This window comes from Sinocyclocheilus grahami, unplaced genomic scaffold (assembly GCF_001515645.1).
Source record: "Sinocyclocheilus grahami isolate Dianchi unplaced genomic scaffold, SAMN03320097.WGS_v1.1 scaffold566.1, whole genome shotgun sequence".
Classification (NCBI taxonomy): Eukaryota; Metazoa; Chordata; class Actinopteri; order Cypriniformes; family Cyprinidae; genus Sinocyclocheilus; species Sinocyclocheilus grahami.
The window spans coordinates 765783-792602 of NW_015505745.1; the positions used below are offsets into that span (position 1 = coordinate 765783).

General features: G+C 38.7%; 1 protein-coding gene and 1 long non-coding RNA gene across 7 annotated transcripts in view; both read right to left on the reverse strand.

Annotated features, from left to right (window-relative positions):
* Positions 1–602: 602 nt before the first annotated feature.
* LOC107556399 (uncharacterized) lies at positions 603–1953 on the reverse strand. The gene is made up of 2 exons (XR_001605276.1): positions 1868–1953; positions 603–1755 (listed from the first exon to the last, which is right to left on the reverse strand). It is a non-coding gene; the product is annotated as an uncharacterized lncRNA (long non-coding RNA).
* Positions 1954–3401: 1448 nt separating this feature from the next.
* Positions 3402–26820, reverse strand: part of LOC107556397 (engulfment and cell motility protein 1) — a 103205-nt gene continuing 79786 nt past the window's right edge. For all 6 annotated transcript variants that reach the window (XM_016239508.1, XM_016239505.1, XM_016239506.1 and 3 more), the window contains 6 exons: positions 14397–14560; positions 13153–13265; positions 6781–6888; positions 6590–6672; positions 4667–4744; positions 3402–4554 (listed from right to left, as the gene is read on the reverse strand). In XM_016239508.1, the coding sequence (XP_016094994.1) occupies positions 4354–4554; positions 4667–4744; positions 6590–6672; positions 6781–6888; positions 13153–13265; positions 14397–14560 (747 nt within the window). In that variant the 3' untranslated portion in view covers positions 3402–4353. The remainder of the gene's footprint in view (positions 4555–4666; positions 4745–6589; positions 6673–6780; positions 6889–13152; positions 13266–14396; positions 14561–26820) is intronic.

A 26820-nucleotide genomic window follows, 5' to 3' on the forward strand; every position in this document is an offset into this window, starting at 1 on the left:
TGCAGAAAGCTGTGATGGCCAGTGTTTTTGTTTGTGGGTAGCAATCCGCTTTCTTAATTGTGTAATAGAAGAAATAGGGTATACACATCTTCTGGATATCACCACTCAATGAAGGTGGTTCCCACAAACTCATACAGAATATTTTATGGAAGAATATACAATACAAGGAAATACATAGAATATAAAAATGAAGAGTGTCCAGTCCTGTTCCTTGAGGGCAACCTTCCATTTACATTTACATTTATTCATTTAGCAGACGCTTTTATCCAAAGCAACTTACAATTGAGGAATTCAACAAGCGATTCATCACAGGGAGTGCTCGTAATTATAATGTTTCAGACATTGTACAGATTAGTACAAGTACTAATTAAAAAAAGCTTTAAAAAAAAAAGCAAAGTTGTTTTTTTTGTTTTGTTTTTTCAGTCAAATGTTGATGAAAGAGCTTCCAGCAGAGTTTAGCTCCAAACATACTTAAACCAGCTAATCAAGGTCTTCAAGATAAGTAGAAACTTCCAGGCAGGTGTTTTGGAGCAGGACTGGACACCAAAAGATTATTAGGTAATGTAAAGATGACATGATAAAGAAATGCTGAAACTAAAAACTGAATTGGAATCCATCTTTAATGCAAACAGCAGGATGTTGCGTTCTTAAACTATAACAAACATGAGGGGTAAAAAAAAATCATAATACCCACAATCTTAAATTAAATTAATCATGAAAGTTCAAATTAAATTTGACGGCCCTGAAAATAAAATTCCTTAAACACTCAATGTATAATACTGACTACTTGGCAGCAATCACGAATATCACGAAAGTTTATACCAGCTTACAAAAACAGAAGCTCAATATTGCTCTGGAATGTTACAGCAGTCTGCCATGAGTCTAGTTGATGTCAAGTGAAGGAAAGAGCTATATCTACATGCCTGCGTTACAGTCAGACAATGATAATGTGTGCACAAAGCAGGTATGGTTTAAGACAAAAGAGGCAACCTCTTGCATGAAGCTGCCTATTTAATTTAACAGTCTACAAGTATAAGAGGCATGAATGGGATACTTGGGAGAAATCATTAAGAACAAACTTGGGACTTTGCTAGCAATATAGCTGCCGCTTGTTGGAGTGAGAAACATCCTACAGTGAGTGCTACATGCCACAATCCCCTAGACATTTTGCACACTCTACAGGGAGCATCCCACTCTGAACAGACAGAAATTATGATGGGACAAAAACTCTTGACACAACCATTTTTAAGCCAGAGCAGGTGGGCTGTTTAAGGAATGTAACCGTTCGAAGAGATGTCTGGAAATGACTGCGACAGGACTAGAATGGTTTAGGACCTGAGGACCAGTTTGTGGTGGTTCTTCAACCAGACCAGATGGTTCATAGGCCGTGCAAGCCAAGTCCATTAAGTTCAGCAAATCCATTGTGATGAGGCGCACTAGAGAGCCAAGTTTTAGCATGAAAGAAATTTCCGTTTTTTCTTTTCTTTAACTTTTTGTAAAAGTCCTTCTTCCAGTATGCATTTAGGAAAAATCAGTCAGTCCAGTGAAAGGGAATTAGTTGCAGTCATAAACAAAGTCATAATTGCTTGGCTCTTTGGGGATTGGGGGAGGAACTTCAGGGATTTGGATGTTCTCCAGGTCCAAGAGGCGGAGCTTCATCTCCATGTTGAGAAGAGTGTCCATGTCTGAGCGAGTGAACTCACTGGTCATCTCCTTCCCCAGCAGTGCATTCAGCCCATCTGTCCACACGCAGTACTGAAAATTGTCCAGAAAACATGACATTAAACCACAGCATGCACAAAGTCCAAATCACACCAAAGAGGGACAACAGCTACAACTTTGTAGCTAGCGGTTGGCATTTGCTCACCTCATGCTTGTCAGGGGCAATGAAGTTTAGATACTCGTCAGATTCATAGAGGACAGAGAAAGCCAGCTCCAGCACCTCCTAAAGAAGGAAAGAGAATTTACACCCACATAGAATCCTCGAATCGACTAATTTTTGTGTGTGCTCTATGCTTCAAGTCTGACAAAATGAAATTTAAAAAATCCAGCATTTTTTTCCCGTAAATTCCATGCTTTTCCAGTGGCGGGACCTGCGAGGGACACTTTTGATACTTTTTATATAACACCCACTTGAACTGCTCGAATTCGCTCAAATAGTTTTTTTTTTCGTGTATTCCCGGTTTAAGTGTGACAAAGTCTCATACCATAACGATCAACGCTCTATTTTAAAAAAATCTTTAAAAATGAGTTTCAGGTCAAAATGACCCGAGGGACGGATGAGGGTTTTAAACTGCAGTCATTCCTTGTTCTGTCTATAAGCCACACAATTTTGTAGAGAAGTCACATAAAAATTCAAGCTACTGTATAGTACGTGTACGGAGATGTACGCCGCCCATTGCCATTCATTTTTTTTATTGTAAAATAGTGTATCAAGTTGAATACACATGCAGGCATTTTAAGATGTTTAGGTTAAGTTTTAATCCCCAGCTGGCATAACATCTAAAATGTAAAATCATCCATCCATAATATTCTGTTCTATTTTTTATTTATTTTTTATTCTGTCTACAAGATGAGCATTCCAGAGATTTCTCTTAAGTGTTGCAGAACCTGCTGCATGACAGACTTTTCAATAAATTGGCCAAATAAGGGCCTGTGACAAAATTCAGTTGTCTCCTTGCTCAGGTGTTCCTCTGAGCCTTCCACTAGTCCCTTTGTCATCCTGGCCCTGTTATTACTACACAGAGCTGTAAAGAACACTCTGGGACGCCCCGAGTCAGCTCAGAGTCAATCATTTAATGCAGAAAGCTGTGATGGCCAGTGTTTTTGTTTGTGGGTAGCAATCCGCTTTCTTAATTGTGTAATAGAAGAAATAGGGTATACACATCTTCTGGATATCACCACTCAATGAAGGTGGTTCCCACAAACTCATACAGAATATTTTATGGAAGAATATACAATACAAGGAAATACATAGAATATAAAAATGAAGAGTGTCCAGTCCTGTTCCTTGAGGGCAACCTTCCATTTACATTTACATTTATTCATTTAGCAGACGCTTTTATCCAAAGCAACTTACAATTGAGGAATTCAACAAGCGATTCATCACAGGGAGTGCTCGTAATTATAATGTTTCAGACATTGTACAGATTAGTACAAGTACTAATTAAAAAAAGCTTTAAAAAAAAAAGCAAAGTTGTTTTTTTTGTTTTGTTTTTTCAGTCAAATGTTGATGAAAGAGCTTCCAGCAGAGTTTAGCTCCAAACATACTTAAACCAGCTAATCAAGGTCTTCAAGATAAGTAGAAACTTCCAGGCAGGTGTTTTGGAGCAGGACTGGACACCAAAAGATTATTAGGTAATGTAAAGATGACATGATAAAGAAATGCTGAAACTAAAAACTGAATTGGAATCCATCTTTAATGCAAACAGCAGGATGTTGCGTTCTTAAACTATAACAAACATGAGGGGTAAAAAAAAATCATAATACCCACAATCTTAAATTAAATTAATCATGAAAGTTCAAATTAAATTTGACGGCCCTGAAAATAAAATTCCTTAAACACTCAATGTATAATACTGACTACTTGGCAGCAATCACGAATATCACGAAAGTTTATACCAGCTTACAAAAACAGAAGCTCAATATTGCTCTGGAATGTTACAGCAGTCTGCCATGAGTCTAGTTGATGTCAAGTGAAGGAAAGAGCTATATCTACATGCCTGCGTTACAGTCAGACAATGATAATGTGTGCACAAAGCAGGTATGGTTTAAGACAAAAGAGGCAACCTCTTGCATGAAGCTGCCTATTTAATTTAACAGTCTACAAGTATAAGAGGCATGAATGGGATACTTGGGAGAAATCATTAAGAACAAACTTGGGACTTTGCTAGCAATATAGCTGCCGCTTGTTGGAGTGAGAAACATCCTACAGTGAGTGCTACATGCCACAATCCCCTAGACATTTTGCACACTCTACAGGGAGCATCCCACTCTGAACAGACAGAAATTATGATGGGACAAAAACTCTTGACACAACCATTTTTAAGCCAGAGCAGGTGGGCTGTTTAAGGAATGTAACCGTTCGAAGAGATGTCTGGAAATGACTGCGACAGGACTAGAATGGTTTAGGACCTGAGGACCAGTTTGTGGTGGTTCTTCAACCAGACCAGATGGTTCATAGGCCGTGCAAGCCAAGTCCATTAAGTTCAGCAAATCCATTGTGATGAGGCGCACTAGAGAGCCAAGTTTTAGCATGAAAGAAATTTCCGTTTTTTCTTTTCTTTAACTTTTTGTAAAAGTCCTTCTTCCAGTATGCATTTAGGAAAAATCAGTCAGTCCAGTGAAAGGGAATTAGTTGCAGTCATAAACAAAGTCATAATTGCTTGGCTCTTTGGGGATTGGGGGAGGAACTTCAGGGATTTGGATGTTCTCCAGGTCCAAGAGGCGGAGCTTCATCTCCATGTTGAGAAGAGTGTCCATGTCTGAGCGAGTGAACTCACTGGTCATCTCCTTCCCCAGCAGTGCATTCAGCCCATCTGTCCACACGCAGTACTGAAAATTGTCCAGAAAACATGACATTAAACCACAGCATGCACAAAGTCCAAATCACACCAAAGAGGGACAACAGCTACAACTTTGTAGCTAGCGGTTGGCATTTGCTCACCTCATGCTTGTCAGGGGCAATGAAGTTTAGATACTCGTCAGATTCATAGAGGACAGAGAAAGCCAGCTCCAGCACCTCCTAAAGAAGGAAAGAGAATTGACATCGTCTGTCAAATGCTAATGGGGCTGCTGTGTTTGTGTGCCTCCTATTGCGTGACTTTTTGCAGATCTTCTGCGAACATATTACAACAGCAGATGGTCCAATCTGGTGTGTGTGTGTATGTATACAGGCCTCTCCTGCCAGGCACCAAGAGACAGCAGTAGGATGATCAGCACCGGAAGTGCATCAAAGCTTGAAGTAACAAAATACTTCAATCTCATTGACTCAACATGGAAAATACATGATGTTTTTGGGGTAGCTGTCAGAAAGGGTATCTAGTGCATTTGGCAATTACAAATCCATGGAGATGCAAATTACCAATTCAAGTAAGAGGAGGTTCAACTGGCCAACAAACTAATCCTCTGTGGCACATTTGAAATGTCTATACCCAGATCTTATCAGCACTTTTCAGACCACCTGACCTCTCAAGAGACCTGTCTAGGATGGTAAATAAGATGATAACAAAAGCACAGAAAAGGATGTACTTTTGTGGCAAACGCTGAGGCATTACTGGTGCTTCTCAGCCTTCACAGAATCAGCCCTCACATCAATTCTAATTGTCTTCTTTGGGTCAACTAACCTAAAAAAAAACTTTAAAAAAACAGGATGAAATTGGATCAGCCGAATGGCTTAAAGGATCATTGGATGACATTTGGTTCAACTGGCCAACAAACTAATCCTCTGTGGCACATTTGAAATGTCTATACCCAGATCTTATCAGCACTTTTCAGACCACCTGACCTCTCAAGAGACCTGTCTAGGATGGTAAATAAGATGATAACAAAAGCACAGAAAAGGATGTACTTTTGTGGCAAACGCTGAGGCATTACTGGTGCTTCTCAGCCTTCACAGAATCAGCCCTCACATCAATTCTAATTGTCTTCTTTGGGTCAACTAACCTAAAAAAAAAACTTAAAAAAAACAGGATGAAATTGGATCAGCCGAATGGCTTAAAGGATCATTGGATGACATTTACATTTAGTAAATGTAGGATGAGAGCTACATCACATCCAAAATGAGAGCAGACAAACATTTCTGACCCCTCACATTCTGCCCACAGCATCTTCCTGCTATTCCATGCAGAGATGAGATTACAGACAATCGAGAGAATAGAAACAGAACAATCTCTTCTTCAGCAGTTGATGAAGCAAGTGATTTTCCAAGTCAAATTCCTATTAAGATAAATCTTGCTTAAAGGACAAAAACAATATTGATGCAGATAATTTTTTTAGAGTCCGTGTCATCAGGACTAGGGGGATCCAATAACCTTTTGGCTGTGCCAGAAAGTTCCAGTTTTACTTGATATGCTGTCTTCAAGTTTAATCAATATTGTCAACAGGGAGTCTTTTGTTTTTTACAGTTGTGGCATAAATTTGACATTGCCTGCTTTGTTCTGTGGGAAGAATGATTTTCCAAGTCAAATTCCTATTAAGATAAATCTTGCTTAAAGGACAAAAACAATATTGATGCAGATAATTTTTTTAGAGTCCGTGTCATCAGGACTAGGGGGATCCAACAACCTTTTGGCTGTGCCAGAAAGTTCCAGTTTTACTTGATATGCTGTCTTCAAGTTTAATCAATATTGTCAACAGGGAGTCTTTTGTTTTTTACAGTTGTGGCATAAATTTGACATTGCCTGCTTTGTTCTGTGGGAAGAAGAATGGGTGACTTTGAAACTGAAGTGAGCTGATGATCATTACTCACAGAGCTACAAGGCATAACTAATGCATCCTTTGTCACCAAGCCACACACCGGTGCATCAAAGGAAAATTTGATCTTTTGATATTCAAGAGCATTTTTTGCTCTCTGTCATCAAGCACACACCTTGTTCTGCTTCAGAGCTCCCTTTTCCTTCATATGTGGACAGTCTTTACCAGTGACAACAGCTTTGATATCAGCCACAGGAACTGCCACAGGGAACAAAGAATAATGAATAAGACAGGGTGTGGCCATCTTAAGCCCATCTTTATAAAGTGAAGCCACTATATCGTGGTCAGTATTCAGGCTGTACTCACGTTTGTCCTGTAGGGAATCATGGGGTACCTCTCCCTGAGGGCTCTCCTCCAGATCCCCATAGTGGAGAACTTTATGATTGGGCGACAGTCGACAGTACCAGAACTTGTCTGTAAAGAAGCATAACAGTGGGTCAGTCTTCCACAATGTAATGCTAACATGTTATTTTTCAATCTAGTACAATACTTAATTTTCTTTGGCTTTTACTTGTGTATTGGGCAAAGCCATGACTGGCAAATTGTCTCCCAATCTCCTCCTGACACTTCCTGTGCCCCAACGAAAGCAGACACAAGTAATCACTGCCAAGACTGCTCACATATCGACTAGAAGGCCATGGCTGGCACTCGACCCTAGTGCCTGAATCCAACTCCTAATTACTGAGAACAGCAGTTTGGCAGAATAAAAAACATTGTGGGATGAAAGAGTGTCCTGCAGGGTGGCACTTCAGGCATATGCACACCCAAAGAGATAAGGAGTGTGCAGTAAACAGCTTGATCACTGCACAATTGCTGTACCTTCAGCTCAATAGGCTGTTTAGCCACCACTACGAATGTGCGATGAACAACCAGCAGATACTGCAGCCAACAGCATGTAATTGATGACATGCACAAGTCAAGAGACAGAAGGAACAATGTGGATAAGGAAATAAGTCATTTTTATTTAAGAGATAATCACTGCCAAGACTGCTCACATATCGACTAGAAGGCCATGGCTGGCACTCGACCCTAGTGCCTGAATCCAACTCCTAATTACTGAGAACAGCAGTTTGGCAGAATAAAAAACATTGTGGGATGAAAGAGTGTCCTGCAGGGTGGCACTTCAGGCATATGCACACCCAAAGAGATAAGGAGTGTGCAGTAAACAGCTTGATCACTGCACAATTGCTGTACCTTCAGCTCAATAGGCTGTTTAGCCACCACTACGAATGTGCGATGCACAACCAGCAGATACTGCAGCCAACAGCATGTAATTGATGACATGCACAAGTCAAGAGACAGAAGGAAAAATGTGGATGAGGAAATAAGTCATTTTTATTTAAGAGAAGCCTGATGAATACTAGTGCTCCGGTGCCCTTCCCTCAGCTATCATGCATGCACCTAAACCTGAATCTAGGACTAAGAACTTAAAATCTCAATAACCTTAAGATGAACACTGGAAGCAGGGTCATGAGCAAGGAAAAAACAATTTAACTAAATCTCTCAGAGTTTAGCTCCAGTCTCAGGGATTAAAGTTCCGTCGCTACGACGGATTTCCGTCAGTTCATAAAGATTTCTGAATGATTCAGCTGTTCGAACGAATCAATTGAATGAATGATTCCGTGATAAAATCAGTGACTTGCCGCCACCTGCTGGCGGAATTTGTTACATTTCTAGCGTATAATTTCAGTTATTTAAATCATATTTCTGTATTCAAAATGTTATACTTAAAACATTAATCTCCACATTAATTAATTGCACTCATGCCACCTCTGAGCCTCATTAAACGAGCCACTTTTGTGTTCTTCTGTGCCACCTCTGTAGTACAAATTAATTTATTAATACTAATTTCATATGATTGGTAACTTATTTGTCTTATTCTACTTCTTATTATATTGCAGGGGTTAAAGCAAAAAAATATATATATTTTGTCTGAAAAATTTTCTTTGACCAAACCCCATTCCTCAGTCATACCTGTCACACACCCAGTTTAAGAGCAGTTTTTTTCTTCTTGTAATTAGGAGCGCTTGTCCTCCTCATTTAACAATTTAGGAGCACCTTCTGATCAATAATCAAAAATTCTGATCAAAAATTTGCCTTCCTAATATGAGGTGATATTTGACTCCTTAAAGGGATTTACAGGAGTATTTTCTTTTTACCTTTATAATAGCATAATTTTCATCAATGTCAAATTAAAAAAATTTATGTTTATAATCTTTTTAAAATTTCTATCTAAAACAATATGTAGAATAAGACATAAGTTACCAATCATATGAAATTAGTATTAAGAGGTGGCACAGAAGAACACAAAAGTGGCTTGTAGGTACATTTTCAGACGTTTAATGAGGCTCAGAGGTGGCATGAGTGCAATTAAATTAATAAATTCATGAGAGGAGTTTAATGTTTTAAATATAACATTTTGAATACAGAAATATGATTCAAATAACTGAAATGATGTGCTAAAAATGAAACTAAATCCACCAGCAGGTGGCGGCAAATCACTGATTTTATCACTGAATCATTCATTCAATTGATTCATTCGAATGGTTGAATCATTCAGCAATGAAGCAAGTGACTGTCTTTGTGAACTGACGGAAATCCGTCGTAGCGACATAACTTTAATCCCTGCAGTCTGCTCCAAATCTAAACCTGTAATTCTGAATTCTGAAGACCTTGATTAGCTAGTTCAGATGTTTTTAGCCAGGGTTGGAGCTAGATTCTTAAGGTAGGTGGCTTTCCAGAAGCAGGATCGTTCGCGGTCTTGAAACTAAATCCACCAGCAGGTGGCGGCAAATCACTGATTTTATCACTGAATCATTCATTCAATTGATTTATTCGAATGGTTGAATCATTCAGCAATGAAGCAAGTGACTGTCTTTGTGAACTGACAGAAATCCGTCGTAGCGACATAACTTTAATCCCTGCAGTCTGCTCCAAATCTAAACCTGTAATTCTGAATTCTGAAGACCTTGATTAGCTAGTTCAGATGTTTTTAGCCAGGGTTGGAGCTAGATTCTTAAGGTAGGTGGCTTTCCAGAAGCAGGATCGTTCGCGGTCTAAAAAAAAAAGAGAACAAAAATCTAAAACGTTTTAGAGAATTAACCGCAGAGGAGGATTACATTTTAACATTATTCTGAAAACTCAGTCTCAGGCAACCTCTGCGATACTTAAAATTGACGGTAGGAACCGGACTGCTCATTTTGTACACCATGAGGAGAGAGCTCTGCTTTGGGGGGACAATAGGGAATACAAATGTCAATGTAGCACCTGTCAGTCAAAAGCCACAGGTGCACTTCATTCTGTCGTCTAAGAGCAATCCTTAAAAGCTTGCTGAAAAGGTTAGTTGTGCGCGGACAAAAGAAATCTTCTAACATTGGGTTATCTTGGGATTAAAGATACCTGAATTGTGGTGGCTTCATGTGGTTGGTGCTTCCTGTGGGGAACCTCATTGTAAAGATTGTATTAAAGAGCAGAACATATCTGAATGTCATGGAGTAAGCTATTGAAATGGAATTCAGACTTGACTGACAAGTAATGACTTTATCACAAAGGTTACTATAACAGTTGATGAAAAACAGAACCTCTATCTCTGCTATGAAAATCCTGATATACAATACTGCAGGATACCACAAACATGTGGACATGGGCAAAGGTACATATTCAATGCTATTTCATATGGGACATACACACTGACAAGAATGAGTCACTGAACTCTTGGCTACTTCTAGGCATTCCTTGTTACTGGAGATATAGGTTAAGATATAGGTTCTATATTTGATTGATTGTTGAATGAGGTTCCCCACAGGAAGCACCAACCGCACAAAGCCACCATAATTATCCAATCCTACATTCTAGACAACTTGGAATTTGGAATTTCTCCCCTCCTACTCGATAATAACCACCGTTATAATGCTCAAGGTCAAGCGCCATTCCATTTGAAAAACCAAATGGAATTATGAGATTCCTGGAATGCAGCATAACTGGAATACTTTGAGTTTGGAAGCACAAAATTTCAACATCCAAACATTCCCAACCTTAATTTAATCTAATTGGCAACATGAGCCACAGAATCCACTGGCAAATAATGATTTATCATATGTATAATGCACACGTTACGTTACGTCAGTCAAATTATGAGAGGGTTCCACCAACCTTTGGCAGATAATAGAATAGTTGATTGTGAGCAAAAATGTTTAGAAAATAAAGGCAATGAAACAAAATCTCAAATGAATAAAAAAAAGAGAGCGAAAGCAAGAATGAGAGATTTAGTGAGAAAGTGGGGACCCTAAGAGAGAGAGAAAGGAAGAATAAGGGAGGCAGGCAGACAGAGAGCAAGAGACAGACAAGGTGTCTAGTCTCAGAATCATCTAATCCTGTAGAAGTGTGAAGAGTGTTAAATTATCCATGCTAACCGATAAAGCCTCTCTCTGAGCTCAGCATACAGCCCTACTCTTCAGCCAGCCTGTGTAAAAAGCGATATTACATTAGACGATCTTTCAACTCTCCAATCTGCGGCGTAAGCTTTATCATTCCCACCACTCAACGCTTGTTTGAAATTGGCTCCATACTTCTGCTCTCTCAGCAACGAATAAGGCTTGTTAAATCATGCTGTCGGTTTAATAATAGCACTCATAAAAATATACACAGGACGTATAAATTTCAGAGTGTGTTGAAGTAAGATTAAAGATATCGTATGAGACATTTTAATATTACTTTACTATACTATGAGATTACTGAAATGCAATTGAAAAAAAATTTGACCAATAAAGATCTTGGTAAATTCCTATAATTCCAAAGTTCTGTCTGTGAATGAGAACCAGCCCAGTAGAGGTCACCAATAAAAGCCACAACTGAATAACCCCATTCGGTTCACAAACTTAAGATGAGCACAAGAAAGCTATGCTAGGCTCCAGTAAACTAAATACTCACACAGAGCTGATGTGTTTAAAACAGTTCAGCTGAAAGTGCATTCATTTTGAAGAGGAAAACTGTGTATTAACCAGACACAATTCAAGCAACAAGCATATTTTAAGAAGAAACTGAAGATGAAAATGCTGTTACATCACAGAAACATGTTCAGAACAATGAGGAAAAATTCAGATTGTTTGCATGCTAAGAAAACACATCGTATTTTCATTCATTTCTATGCTGGTTCACCAAACAGCATCCTTTTTAGGGTTCTCCCTAGAGAACCTTGAGGGATTTATCATGCAATATTCTATGTTTCTCTACTACCACAATGAATCTCTCTCAGTCTTGACAAAGTTTAATGGTATACACAGGGATCGAAATTAACTTTTTTACTTGGTAGAACTGGTACTCTCAACTTCAAGAAGTTGGGAGCACCAACAAAAATTTAGAAGCACCCACTGAATATTAAGGAGCATCACAACTGCCAATTGAGCGGAAGGGCTGGCAACATCCTGATGATTAAAAGCTTAAACAATTTAACCTGATCCTGAATTCTTTGCCACACACTTGGCCCGGCATTTCTTGTTAGTGATGCATCGATCTTTCATTCCGATTGCTAATGTTTTAGAAGCGAGTAAGCGGATTCTGATAGCAGATTTTTTTAATATTTATTTTTTTAAAGCGAGAGACAATAAAAATGAAACCGAACAAGACGTTTATTTGGTCTATTACAATCTGTATCTGTAGCCATTTAAAATTAGAGACAACCACAGCATTTGAATCATGATCCAGACAGTCTAAATGAAAATGCAGATTCATTCTCAGACAGCAGGTGGCGCTTACTGAACAGCAGCAATAGAGCATTTCCTTGGTTACCGCTGTAAACAAAGCAGCCACTGCTTTGTTCTTTATTTAAGCAATATACAGAGGCAAGATGAGAAGAAAATGTCATTTAAACTTTTCCCAGTCAAGACAGTCAGTTACCCTTAGAAATACACTAAATTCATTAAACCCCCACTACCAATTCAATATTTAGGATTTTCTTTCTCTATTTCACGCATATTAATCAGTGAGCTTCTGCCTGCTACAGTTTTTTCTTTTCTTTGTCATAGTAGGCAATCTGTTCGGTAACTTCACACTGAATCACACATGCGCAGTATCATCAGCTCATCGGTTCTCAAATCGGACGTGTCCGAAAGAAACGGTTCTCAGTTCAGCATACTGGTGATCCGAAAACCGATGCAACCGGTTCTTGACTCGAGAACGAGAATCAGCTCCAGCAGTGGTTAATTGGTTATGTAACGTCGGAATAGAATGGTGGAGCGGTCACTGTATTGGCTCACAGCAGGCACATACGGTGTAGTAATTCGCGAACGATTAGCAGAGAAATGAAGACAGGTTGCACCACAACAATTATCTACACTCGCACAAATGCTCCCAAATATATTTTGGGGTCGCATAGATTACATTTCGGGAGCATACAGTATGCGACCAAAACAGTCGCAATTTCAAGCCCTGATACAGGTGCAGAATCTCAATGCATTTTCTGTGTGGCCAGGGCTATTGACATGCAGAAACAGAAATCAAGCAATAGACAAAATGTAGTGTTGTTCATAGCTGCTGGTTAGGACAGAAACTTGGATTAACAAGAAAGAGGCAGCTTTGAATCTTTCGTTCCAAAAACTACTTGGAATCTTTATGGAATAAAAATGGTTAAAAAAAAAAAATTACTTCCTCACCCTCATGTTTAGTGTGTGTGTTTCTTACCCTGTCTCCTTCGGCTGCTGATCTTCCTGAAACAGGTGCCCTCACACAAACGATTGAGGCGTTGCTGTTTGATCAACTCCATGATCTCTGGCTGGATTTTCTCCCTAAGCTCCCTGGAGAAACAGCAGAGGATCACACAAATGCTGTTTAAAGTGCACCAGTTTACTGGCAGTTAACACAAAGAAAGACTCAAAAACATAATTTATAAAGTCACATACAGACTTGGTCTTTAGACATTTTTTTGTACTAAAAGTCAGGAAGAGCCAGACAAACGTCCTTTTATCTTGTGGTTTTGCTAATGCTACTGCCAAATTTACTGTGCTGCTTTAAATCTAAAACAGAATTATGCTATATTAATTAGCATTTAAAGGCCTCTCTAATGTCATTTAGGTATTAAGTAATTCATGAGAAAATATTTTGTTCACATTCTGTGAAAACAAATTGGCTTATCTGGTTTTTATTTTTGTTTATATAGGTTTTTTTAACATTTAAATTTGTCATAGATTACAAAAACTGATCTTTGTGAGTTCAACATTATTTTAAAAAATACCTGTGAATACTGTAAAAAAAACGAATGGAAAAATCATTGGTCAAAAAGTGTGAGAACCTTGTGTATTCAGTCAAAAACCAAGCTGACAAATTAATATTCCTGTTATAGTGAATAGACTGAACAATGTTCACATAGATAGAACATGTTATCATGAACGATATTTCCAACATTTCAGTTCACACATGGTTGTTTAACAAGCTCTGGAAGTAACACGGACATTTCCATTTGACTGTTACATATGGATGTTACAGAATGTTCTTTGAGATTGTACATTACAGCTCAAATGACTACTGTAATGCAGTGGGTAAACATGTTATCATGAACGATATTTCCAACATTTCAGTTCACACATGGTTGTTTAACAAGCTCTGGAAGTAACAACACGGACATTTCCATTTGACTGTTACATATGGATGTTACAGAATGTTCTTTGAGATTGTACATTACAGCTCAAATGACTACTGTAATGCAGTGGGTAATATATTTAATGGAGACTCCTCTTAGTTTAATGAGTTATGAACTGGTGTCATCTTCACTGCCGTTATTGCCATTGCAATTTCAGTGGAAATTGCATTTAAAGGCTTGTTTTCAATCATGAGTGGGACACAGGTGCAGTACACATGGACCAAAACTGGGTGAGTCTGATTGTGGGAAATGAGTGCTTCAAATAATTGAAGAGTTTCCAGTGACTCACAGGATGGGCCGGGATTGGAAATCCTCCTGGTTCATTCTCTCGGATTGGCGCAATTTGAGGATCTCGGTGTAGCTCAGATTTTGCAGACGACTTTTAAACTGATCCAGAGAGTTAGGCTTGATCGTGAGAGCACGAGTGATCTGTTCCTTCACCACCTGCATCACCTATAGTACATAAACACAGAGTTCATCATTTAGGACATAATTTTACGCATCCAGGAAGACACTACAGTACTCATTATGTCATGCTTTTATTTGGCTCCAGCTTTTGAATCACACAAAGACAGAAGTTCAGACCTTTGACTGAAATAGTTTGGCATTATGACAGCACAAGGGGAGTATATCTATAGCTTTTCTTATAATCATGATTTTAAAAACCTTACACTTACATGCTTGAAATTAGTTTTGGAGTCAAAAACAACATTTTGACCAGTATTGTAGAGTCTACATTCTCAGAGAAAAGGTTTCAGAGTAGACGAGGAAAAAAGTGAGAGTTGGACAAGGAAAAGAGTGAATGCTGCTCTTGTGAATGAAAATAAAAAAATAAAATCACAATCTATATAAAGAAGAGTCTTGGGTGTAGAATTAATGACACACACGTACACAGGGAAGATAATTCAATACATTAATGTTATTAGCAATCCCTTTCTTACAAAATCATTTACAATATATTGTGCATAATCACATTACTGTTAAGCACCTGGATAGGCATTCACACGCTTATTAAACTCCAAATGAGAAGCTTTTAAAACTGTTGATACAATACATCCTTGAACAAAGATCAGTTAATACCTACCCAAGACACTACTGTACATGCATCTTAAATATTAATGCTTCTTTAATTACTGTCCTAAAAAAATTAAAAACCGTAAATGCCAACAATAAAACTGAGCAAAAGTGCTTTAGAGTCTTGGATTGAATTTTGATTGATCTAAAATCAGTTTTCATGCTCAGTTTACTCTGAATCTCAACACAGTTCAACCAAACCCTTCTGATTTATAAAATAACAAACAGGACATGGGATATTACAGATGGGCTCGAACACAAGCTACAAGATTACAAGTCAACATCAAGTGCACCACTTGGGGAAGATCCAATGACTTACAGGGTATTAGTCATGCATACCGTTAAGACGTTAACATTTACATGTTAAATACATTATAATGTCTAGAGTAGGCAAGTCTTGAAGCTTTGTTTGTTCTCACAGGTATTGGTTCCATCACTGAAGAGCACACATAAGTTGCTTTGAAGAAGCTCTTCATGTGGAGTCACGACAGCTGTCTTGGGGATTGCTGGTTGTCAAAGAATCAAATGCAAACAAACAGAAGTGACAGCCAGCAATGGACTATGATACAAGAATTCACCCATATGCAGCAAAAGCAGACAGCTTTCCTTCATCCACAGATACAGAAAAACACAGCTGCCGTAGAGCTACAGCTTTCCCGGTGATGCCTGAATAACGCACAGCTCGAAATCACAAACATCACATCTCGAAATCTTGGTGTACGCACCAAGCCTTAGGCTACAGATCATATGCTGTGATTAGCTGGGGAGCACAGTGATGGATGAGTTGGGAAGCTGGAACTGAGTCCAGTTGCTATTTACGCATGCATCCCCTCCCAGTCAGCCAGAGAAGCAGGTGCCGCTGGCTCCCGCAGCAGGATTAGATGAGGTTTAATTAGTGATAAGACTGGGCCAAGGTCAGGGCCCTCTCCCAAATCACTACTTGAAGAATGAGAGGAGTGATTGCTGGTGGAATAAACCAGAGACGGCTCCATTCAAACAGGACAGTAGCGTTTAAAGGCGAGGGGGTTTTGACAGCTGCAGGTGGGGGACGAAGAAGCAAACGCCTCCTCTTGAAACAATCCCTTATGGCGGGGGAAGCAATTTTCTGAGCACATTTGCAGATTTTTCACGGTTCAGAATTAATTAATCCAAGGCGCTCTCTCACTTCCTTTTATCAGCCTCTTTAAATCAAGTCGTGATGGCTGAAATAGAAGCAGACCTTTTATTTGTGAGGATGAGGTGATATGGGGGAACAGTGGAATTTCAGCTGCAGATGTGGTGGGCGGTGATATTTGTGAATAAAGCGGAAATGGACCTTTTTTTAGACAAACGCACTAAGTGTGTCACAGCCTTACTAAGAAGTGTGTGAGTCTTCAACTGCCCTGCCATCCTTATTGTCTTTCTCTCGCCTCTCCTCTCCCGAGGATCTAAATGCACAGAACACACTCGCCCACTGTGTGTCAGCCTGCAGATAATACAGAGTGACATACAGTGGGGAAGAATGAATGTGTGTGTATTTGTGCATGTTTGTGCACTTGTGTGTTCAAAAATTGAAAGCACACTTATTCTGCATTGGACTAGCCTATATATTTTGATTTATATTTATACATAAGCGCTTTAATGCTTTTGATTTAATGCTTTTGAACGACAATGCTTACAACGCCACTGGACAAATCTATTGCTTCCCTCAAGCACAACAAATGAGGAATTAATCTTAATAATAAAGTGCTTCTGAAATATCTTTGGAAAGTGAGTGGGCTTGTGCCAGTACCATTAAAGGCCATGAATAGAGTTGTGCTACGACACCAAGCAGTATAATATCTCATATAAAATGGCAGAAAACACAGCAAGATTTCGTATACTGCCATCTTGGATTACACTGAGAAAACCAAAGTAAACAAATCCGAATTTTAGGACCGTTACAGACAAGTGCCGTAAAATATATTTATATCCCTTTATAATTTTATATCAGATAAAATGGCTACTGAACAGCTGAAAAAAAAGATAATAAATGGATTTGCTGGCTGATTAAAGCTTCAAACTAATTTGTCCTGTGGGGTCCAACCAATTCAAAGCAAACGGCAGTGGTACACATTAACGAGAAACAGACAAACAAACCAACTGTAGCCTATCACATGAGTCAGTAAAATAGTGATACATGATCATTAGTTTTTCCTGTCTTTTTTTACAGTCAGATCATAAGCAGTGCAATGAAACCAATGTGCATCCATATGCGAAAGAGCAACCATCATCAGACAGAAACAGAAAAAAGAGAAACTAATCCAATATGAAAGTGATATGTGTTTGTTAAAGATTAACTCTTTTTAACTTTACCTTGCATAACAAATTACTTATGCATTGCAATACTTTTGCATCACAACGTAAAATGTGTAATGCCCAAAGATGTCTATCTGGCCTAAGCGTGCACAAACCAATAATTTAAAATGCAAAAAAATAGAAATAAATAAATAAAAATATAAAACAATGCTATTACATAGAAGCATATAGTGGTCCACTAGTTGGTTTACCAGCACCTTTTTGCAGCTACAGCAGTTGGCTCACCTCCCTCTTCCAGAGAGCCAATCAAAACTGCCTCCAACCAGGGTAGCAAGATTTATCACTCCTGTCTTATTTTAATTACAACTTCGCACAGCTATCCATCATGAATTCACATGTATGCCTCTCTGTTTTTCACACCAGTACATAATTAATAGTCATATTTATTTCCTACCTGTAATTATGCAAAGGCTGTTATTCAGTCGCATCAGAAGAGTTTTTTTTATTGATTTAGGAAGATGAATCACATATAAGTTTATGAGCAGCTTTGCTGTAAACAAAGCTTAGAAAAGGATGATCTTTATTTATGATCCTTACATTTTGTATGCAATTTGACGCATAATATGCACACAGGACCTGCTGTATTGAAACATTCTGCATGCGCTGCTAAAACAAACAGTGGCAACAGCCACAGAATTGTCTCAGCAGACTTGCCAAATCCTGAGATTTTTACACAACTTTACACTAAACCAGTCCTAACCTGATACAATGTGAAAAGATTCCAATTTGTGACCCTGGACCACAAAACCAGTCTTAAGTGTCAATTTTTCGAACATCATCTGAAAGCTGAATAAATAAGTTTTCCATTGATGTATGGTTTGTTATGATATGACAATATTTGGATACAAGAAATACAACTATTTGAATATCTGGAATCTGAGGGTGCAAATAAATCTAAATATTGAGAAAATCGCCTTTAAAGTTGTCCAAATGAAGTTCTTAGCAATGCATATTACTAATCAAATTGAGTTTTTAATGGTAGGAAATTTACAAAATATCGTCATGGAACATGATTTTTACTTAACAATCTAATGATTTTTGGCATAAAAGAAAAATCTATTATTTTGACCAATACCATGTATTTTTGGCTATTGCTATAAATATACCCCAGCGACTTAAGACTGGTTTTGTGCTCCAGGGTCACATTTGTCTGTCCACATCAGACACAACATGCAACAAAATCAATCAAAATCCACAGACACTCAGAAAAGTGTCTTAAAGTACATAATCTAATTAATTAGTATTAAGCCATTTTAACATTATTAAAATACATACACCGAGTTCACAGTTTTAACATTCATATTCATTTTAAATTAAATTATTCATAGTTGCTTTCAGTATGGCTAAAAAGGTCACGCTACATGATATTCAAACAACAGACACTTTTAACACCAAATAAAGCACAAAATCAGCACCTATTATCTTTGCCAAAGTGTGTATGTTATTGCTCCAGCCATGACATTGCAGAAATAGAAACAGTATCTAAAACAGAATTCCATTGCTTGTTGTATATCTCAATTGCAGCTGGTTATGACAAAAACTCTGATTAACATGGAAAAGATACCTTTTATCATGCGTTGCAGTGTCACGTCTGGTTAGGACATGGTGTTAGAATCAAATTCAAAACCTTCCTATTGACACAGTTCTTTAAAGTCAAAGCTGCTTAATTAGCCTAGGGAGTCACATCAACACTCAAAGCTTTACTACAAATGCAAGAATCATCATTTACACCCTGTCAATCCCCAAATAGTGTTTAGATTATAGACGTCAAATCTCAAATGGAAAGGAAAATAAAACAAAATTTACAGTTTACAGAGGCTGGAAAGCATATCTTGCACATGTCTCTGTTATCCTTCTTCACATTCATTTTGCTTGTTATGGTCTGTGGACCCAATAGGGCAATCAGGCACAAAAAGGAAAAGGGACATTTATCCATTCCACAACTGACATGCTAATTATGCCATTTCCTCCCCCTTAACGATTTTTATAACAGTTAACAATGATTCACATCAAAGAAATGGGCATTACTTCAAAGAAAACAAATAGATATCATTAATGGAAAAATCATATGCTGGAAACACTGACCACAAAGACCAAGTGATGAATTTAGATGCAGTACAGTCTGGAGTCATTTTTTCATAAATGCTGGGGGTAAGCTTATGAATAACAAGTAGAGTAGACAAGGATAAAACACCTGTGTATGCATATGCACGCCAAGAGAGAGGTCTGAAGTCTTGCATGCAATGGGATGATGTGTTTAGACTCTGCTCAGAGACGAAAGGACGATGAAAATTTAAAAGATGTAGCACATTTAATGTGAAACCAAAAGCAGGAAGGTCCATCGAATCTCTTCCTCTCTTTCTGACCTAGCCAGGGATACATTGGGTTGTGGAGCAGGTTGCTGGATGCTTGCTGAGGTGTTGGGAGGCATGGCCTGGCACCTGGGGTAACAGGAAATTGAGTATCTGTGCTTGACCATACAGCCTGCAGTCGTCTATAGAGTGATGACATGTATCAGACTTCTCTGAGTGCTCCATTTCTCCTTTCCTCTGCCTGAAACTGATCTTCTTATGGTGCCTTTTTAAAATAGTAGTACATTCTCACAGAATGCTTAGTTTTTACGGTGCATCATTAGTGTGCAGCCTCCAGTAGTTGTCACAGTATAGAGAATCCCCTTGTCCAAATACCCACACTTGCGGTCTTGGCCACTTGAGAGCGCGTGCACGCGACGAAGTAAGTGCGCAAGACTGTCCCAGGTCTTAAAAACGCCAAAGCGCAGTGCCCTTAACGCACACTATCTCGAATATCACTCCGGAGCGCTATTCGAGGCTCAGTGTATCCCATCATGCATCATGTTCTGGAAATAAATCATGAGACTTTTTGCCGAGATCTCACAAGAGGTCACGGAAACCTTTCCAATGCAAGTTAAATATTAATATAATAATTAGATACTACATATAATTTGGTAGAAAAACAGCGTTTTTACGTTTTATTGGTGCAAAGATTAGTAGTGGTGATATTTATTTTGTACAACATTTGCAACTGCTTTTTATCACTTAATTAGAAGCACCACAAATTAAAATTGTCATGTTATAGGGACTACTGAACAGACATTTAGAAGTTGATTTTAAAATGCAAAGTATTTAAAATCAAAATTAAAATAAAGCTATGTAAACACTTGCATTTTTACAACACTACAAGTGTGTCCCATTAGGTAATGAAAAGTTCTACACACACTTGTGGTCTTCATGCTCACTTGAACACTTGGGCCAAATACAGGGAATCCGTCATATAAGTAGTCAAGTGGTCAAGTGCAAAGACCGCAAGTGTGGGTATTTGGACAAGGCTAATGACCACACAAATGCAGAGAAAGCCACTCGTGCAAACATAGGCATAGCCACAGTCTAGACACAAATGCTCTCTGACAAGTAAACATTTCATAACAGGTTTTTGAAAAGCATCCAAAAAATTTCCCAGGTCCCGGAGAACTCTACAGCAGGTGGCACTCAACTCTCTCGGGATCCAGCCATACATCTACCCAATTGACAGGAGCAGGAGTAACTTTTTCACCAAGGGCCAGCATGAAGCATGCTGAAAGCGTGCAATGCATTAAAGTCACTTAAGGTCTCAGGAGACTCCGCTCATAGCGTAGAGTAGCACTGGTTTGTTGTGTGTGGAAAAAAAAACACAAAGAGAGAAGGAACTGAAGGATAGACTCGGCTCGGAAAGGATGAAATGAAGAAGGATAGGAATAATGACTATAAGAAGGGAAGTGAAGACAAAAAAGTAAAGAAATAAAAAAGGATAGGATGGAATGAAGGATAGGAAGAATAGATGTAAGAAGGGAAGAGAAGACACGGAGGAAAGGAAAGGAAGTGAAAAGAAGTGAAGGAAGTAATGAAGAAGGACAGGAAGAAAAAGGAAAAGGGGAAGGAAGAAGGGAAAGAGGGAACGAAGAAGGAAAGGAAGAATGGGTGAATGGAAGAGAAGACAAGGAAAAGACAGAAAGGAGGAAGGAAAGGGAATATGGAAAAAAGAAGAGAATAAAGAAAGAAGAGGAAGGAAAGAAGGAAAGATAGGATGGGGGGAAAACGAAGAAAATTCTATTTTAAAAAATCTTGCTTTGCAAGGGGAAGTAGGGAATTATGGACCGGAGGCTTGGGTGCGGATGCTGAGCACGACCAAACAAAACCTCGAAACATCATTCACTTTATTAGATCTTTCTGATTTATGCTTTTGGAAAAAAAAAATGCTGCCTGCGATATTACCGTAATCAATCAACATTAGGCGCTACCTGACAGCACATCACAGAATTCAAAAGTGTGGGGAGATATTTATTGTTTTTTTGATCATTCACAAAAGGTCAATCCTGTGAACACTGAACCAACAAAGAATTCACAAAGGACAAGGTCGTATACAAAAGAGATTAACCTCAATACAAGCTTTCCCTGTAAAAACAGTAACAAAAAATGCCAAACAGACAGTGTTGATCTTCCTACACGTGGGATGCATGCAGAAATAATGCAAACTTAATTAACAGCCACACAGAAACGAGAGCGCCTGGAGGTCAATGTGCAACAGAGAAAAGAATGATGGAGAAACGACACACTAAAGCGCTCATTCATAATAAGTACCCATGGAGGGGCTGTGCTACGGAGGAGAGCGCAGGTTCGATCTCTCGCTCTGGATCGCTTTCCTCTTTAATCGCTAGCTGAAATCTGTCTCTAACCTGATTACTACAAGCAGCTTCACACAAAGCCTGCCCCATCTGTGCGCCTGCTTCATGTCTCGTTTCCAGTCAACATCCAGGCAAATTTGCAAATGCCATCACCATTTTCATTCAGTCTATACCCGTTTTTCCTCCATGCACCTGACACGATCTCTTCAGCAGTACTCACATGCCATTGTCACCTCCATGTTTGGGAGCGCGGTTTCACGTTGGTCCAACCCAGTGTAGCAGAGATGAACCCTGACCAGATGCAGGGACGATCGGATGGATGGTAAACAGTGGTAGGAGATGATTTCCGGGTTGTTTTGTGTGTGTGTGTGTGTGTGTGCAGATGAAAACAGACCAAGCTTTAGCCAAGGGTTGCTTTCGTCTGGCCGTTCATGCCCATCAGCACTCTAAAATCTGAAAGCATCTCCAAGCACCACAGTTTATGTCCATTTCAGCGCTTAAGCCTGACTGGCCAGACGCCACAGTTGCTTCAGCCAATGGCATTCCGGCAATATGAATCATGTGGTTTGTATAAAAGGGAGGGCGACTGAGGAGGGAAAGATTGGAAGGGGGAGGGGTGGGGGTTGTGCTAGCTTAAACAGAGTCACTACATCACTACTACTGTGCTTGGATGCACCGAAGTGGCCATTTTAAGTCAGGTGTCGTAGCTGCCTTCGTCAGAGCTGATTGGGTGGCGAAGACAGCTGTTTATGAACCAAAACACACACGCACACAATAGCTGTTCTATGTCATTGTAGTGAAGCGGAAGGAATGTGGTTGCCATGGAAACTGGCAAACCACTGCCCGTCAGATTTATTTATTTTTTGGCCCCAGGAGCATCGGTTAGAGCAGACCATCTCCACACCTCTCTCACACACACACACACAATATTTACAAGATGTGACAGGCCTATCACAAAGAGAGAGAGAGAGAGAGAGAGAGAGAGAGACAGTGGGGGAGGAGAAAAACAGCATGTATGTTAAAAAAAATTCGATGCAAGTGTGTGAGAAGAGGCAGAGGATGCTGAGTTGCAGTCATCGGTGGAGGTCCATCAATGCTGTATGGTGACAGTGAAGCCTCATAATTATTTAACACGTGTCTGACTGGACACACCAAGACAAAAGCACAAAATGAAGGACTTGACAAAAGAAAACAACTCGTATGTCAGACACTGCTGAAAGTCACAATAGCTTCAACAGAACAGGGGTGCCAGAACCCACAGTCAGTTACATGTGTGTGCATACACGCATAACATTACATTACTTCTCACTTAATACATATGCATATATATATATTTTTTAAAACAATTATATAATAAAATAAAAGCAAATATTAAACTGGCTTCAAGTCATGCTTTAAGAGCTCAACAACAATGAGCTCAAGGAAGGCAAAAAAAGATGCTGCTTCCTACAATTTTTTGGGGGAAAGCACTGCTGTACTTGCCTCCTCTGAGAAAACTTGCTGCAATCATTATATATGATTATAGAAACTGGAGCGATGAGGTATTATAAAGTTTATCCTTCTTTATTAGAAGTGAGTATTCTATAGCATTAAAGGCTTAAATATATTTTTATTTATTCTGGAAAGATACAAGAGCAACATGTAATTAACAACTGTCTCTTAAAATTTTAAGATACTATACAAAGCTAAAGTTAAGTCTGCTTGAGTAGGCAACAACTGTGCAATTAAATGGAGTTATTACAATCTGTATCAAAGGATTAGTTCACTTTTGAATTAAAATTTCCTCATAATTTTCTCACCCCCATGTCATCCAAGATGTTCATGTCTTTCTTTCTTCAGTCGAAAAGAAATTAAGGTTTTTGAGGAAAACATTCCAGGGTTTTTCTCTATATAGTGGACTTCAGTGGGGTTCACTGGGTGGAAGGTCCAAATTGCAGCTTCAGTGCAGCTTCAAAGTGTTCTACATGATCCCAGACAAGGAAGAAGGGTCTTATCTAGCGAAACAATGTCATTTTCTAAAAAAAATTACAATTTATATACTTTCTAACCTCAAACGCTCATCTTGTCTAATTCTGCGTGAACTCTGTGCATTCCGGTTCATGACAGTTAGGGTATATCGAAAAACTCCCATCTCATTTTCTCCTCCAACTTCAAAATCATTCAAAATCGTCCTACATCACTGTTTTACCATTTTTTTGTAAAGGGCGTTTGACCTTCTTTGCACGTTCACTTTGTAAACACTGGGTCAGTACTTCTGCAGCGATGTAGGACGATTTTGGAAGAGAAAATGAGATAGGAGTTTTTCGACCTACCCTAACTGTTTCGAATGGGACTGCACAGAGTACACATGCGCATTGCAGAGCTATACAAGACAAGCATTTGAGGTTAAAAAGTATATAATTTGTATTATTTTTTAGAAAATGACAGATCATTTCGCTAGATAAGTCCCTTATTCCTCTTCTGGGATCGTGTAGAACGCTTTGAAGCTGCAATTTGGACCTTCCACCCAGTGATCCCCACTGAAGTCCACTATATAGAGAAAAACCCTGGAATGTTTTCCTCAAAAACCTTAATTTCTTTTCGACTGAAGAAAGAAAGACATGAACATCTTGGATGACATGGGGGTGAGTAAATTATGAGGATATTTTAATTCAGAAGTGAACTAATCCTTTAGTCTTTTTTATATAAAAACGATTTGTCACAAATTTACTTAGTTAAATAGAAATAGTAAAGAATCTTATATATTTCTTCTTCATTTGACTCCATAATTTGTCTTTGTTTGACGTTTTTTAAATTCTAAAATGTATATTTTAAATTAATATTTTAATATGGTCTCAGACTTTTGAACCCACTGTATTAGTCATTGCTCGTGGGGGACATGAACCTTTAAATATGCTAAAATGTCCCTATGTGTGAGTTGTTTGTGTTTGTCCTTTAGGAAGGAAAGAGAGAGAGAGAGAGAGAGAGAGAGACAGTGGGGGAGGAGAAAAACAGCATGTATGTTAAAAAAAATTCGATGCAAGTGTGTGAGAAGAGGCAGAGGATGCTGAGTTGCAGTCATCGGTGGAGGTCCATCAATGCTGTATGGTGACAGTGAAGCCTCATAATTATTTAACACGTGTCTGACTGGACACACCAAGACAAAAGCACAAAATGAAGGACTTGACAAAAGAAAACAACTCGTATGTCAGACACTGCTGAAAGTCACAATAGCTTCAACAGAACAGGGGTGCCAGAACCCACAGTCAGTTACATGTGTGTGCATACACGCATAACATTACATTACTTCTCACTTAATACATATGCATATATATATATTTTTTAAAACAATTATATAATAAAATAAAAGCAAATATTAAACTGGCTTCAAGTCATGCTTTAAGAGCTCAACAACAATGAGCTCAAGGAAGGCAAAAAAAGATGCTGCTTCCTACAATTTTTTGGGGGAAAGCACTGCTGTACTTGCCTCCTCTGAGAAAACTTGCTGCAATCATTATATATGATTATAGAAACTGGAGCGATGAGGTATTATAAAGTTTATCCTTCTTTATTAGAAGTGAGTATTCTATAGCATTAAATATATTTTTATTTTTTTATTTATTCTGGAAAGATACAAGAGCAACATGTAATTAACAACTGTCTCTTAAAATTTTAAGATACGCTAAAGTTACCTCATAATTTTCTCACCCCCATGTCATCCAAGATGTTCATGTCTTTCTTTCTTCAGTCGAAAAGAAATTAAGGTTTTTGAGGAAAACATTCCAGGGTTTTTCTCTATATAGTGGACTTCAGTGGGGTTCACTGGGTGGAAGGTCCAAATTGCAGCTTCAGTGCAGCTTCAAAGTGTTCTACATGATCCCAGACAAGGAAGAAGGGTCTTATCTAGCGAAACAATGTCATTTTCTAAAAAAAATTACAATTTATATACTTTCTAACCTCAAACGCTCATCTTGTCTAATTCTGCGTGAACTCTGTGCATTCCGGTTCATGACAGTTAGGGTATATCGAAAAACTCCCATCTCATTTTCTCCTCCAACTTCAAAATCATTCAAAATCGTCCTACATCACTGTTTTACCATTTTTTTGTAAAGGGCGTTTGACCTTCTTTGCACGTTCACTTTGTAAACACTGGGTCAGTACTTCTGCAGCGATGTAGGACGATTTTGGAAGAGAAAATGAGATAGGAGTTTTTCGACCTACCCTAACTGTTTCGAATGGGACTGCACAGAGTACACATGCGCATTGCAGAGCTATACAAGACAAGCATTTGAGGTTAAAAAGTATATAATTTGTATTATTTTTTAGAAAATGACAGATCATTTCGCTAGATAAGTCCCTTATTCCTCTTCTGGGATCGTGTAGAACGCTTTGAAGCTGCAATTTGGACCTTCCACCCAGTGATCCCCACTGAAGTCCACTATATAGAGAAAAACCCTGGAATGTTTTCCTCAAAAACCTTAATTTCTTTTCGACTGAAGAAAGAAAGACATGAACATCTTGGATGACATGGGGGTGAGTAAATTATGAGGATATTTTAATTCAGAAGTGAACTAATCCTTTAAGCCCCCACACAAAGGTGGATGGAGAGGTAGGTCCAATCTTCTTCAATCAGGATTGTGATAGT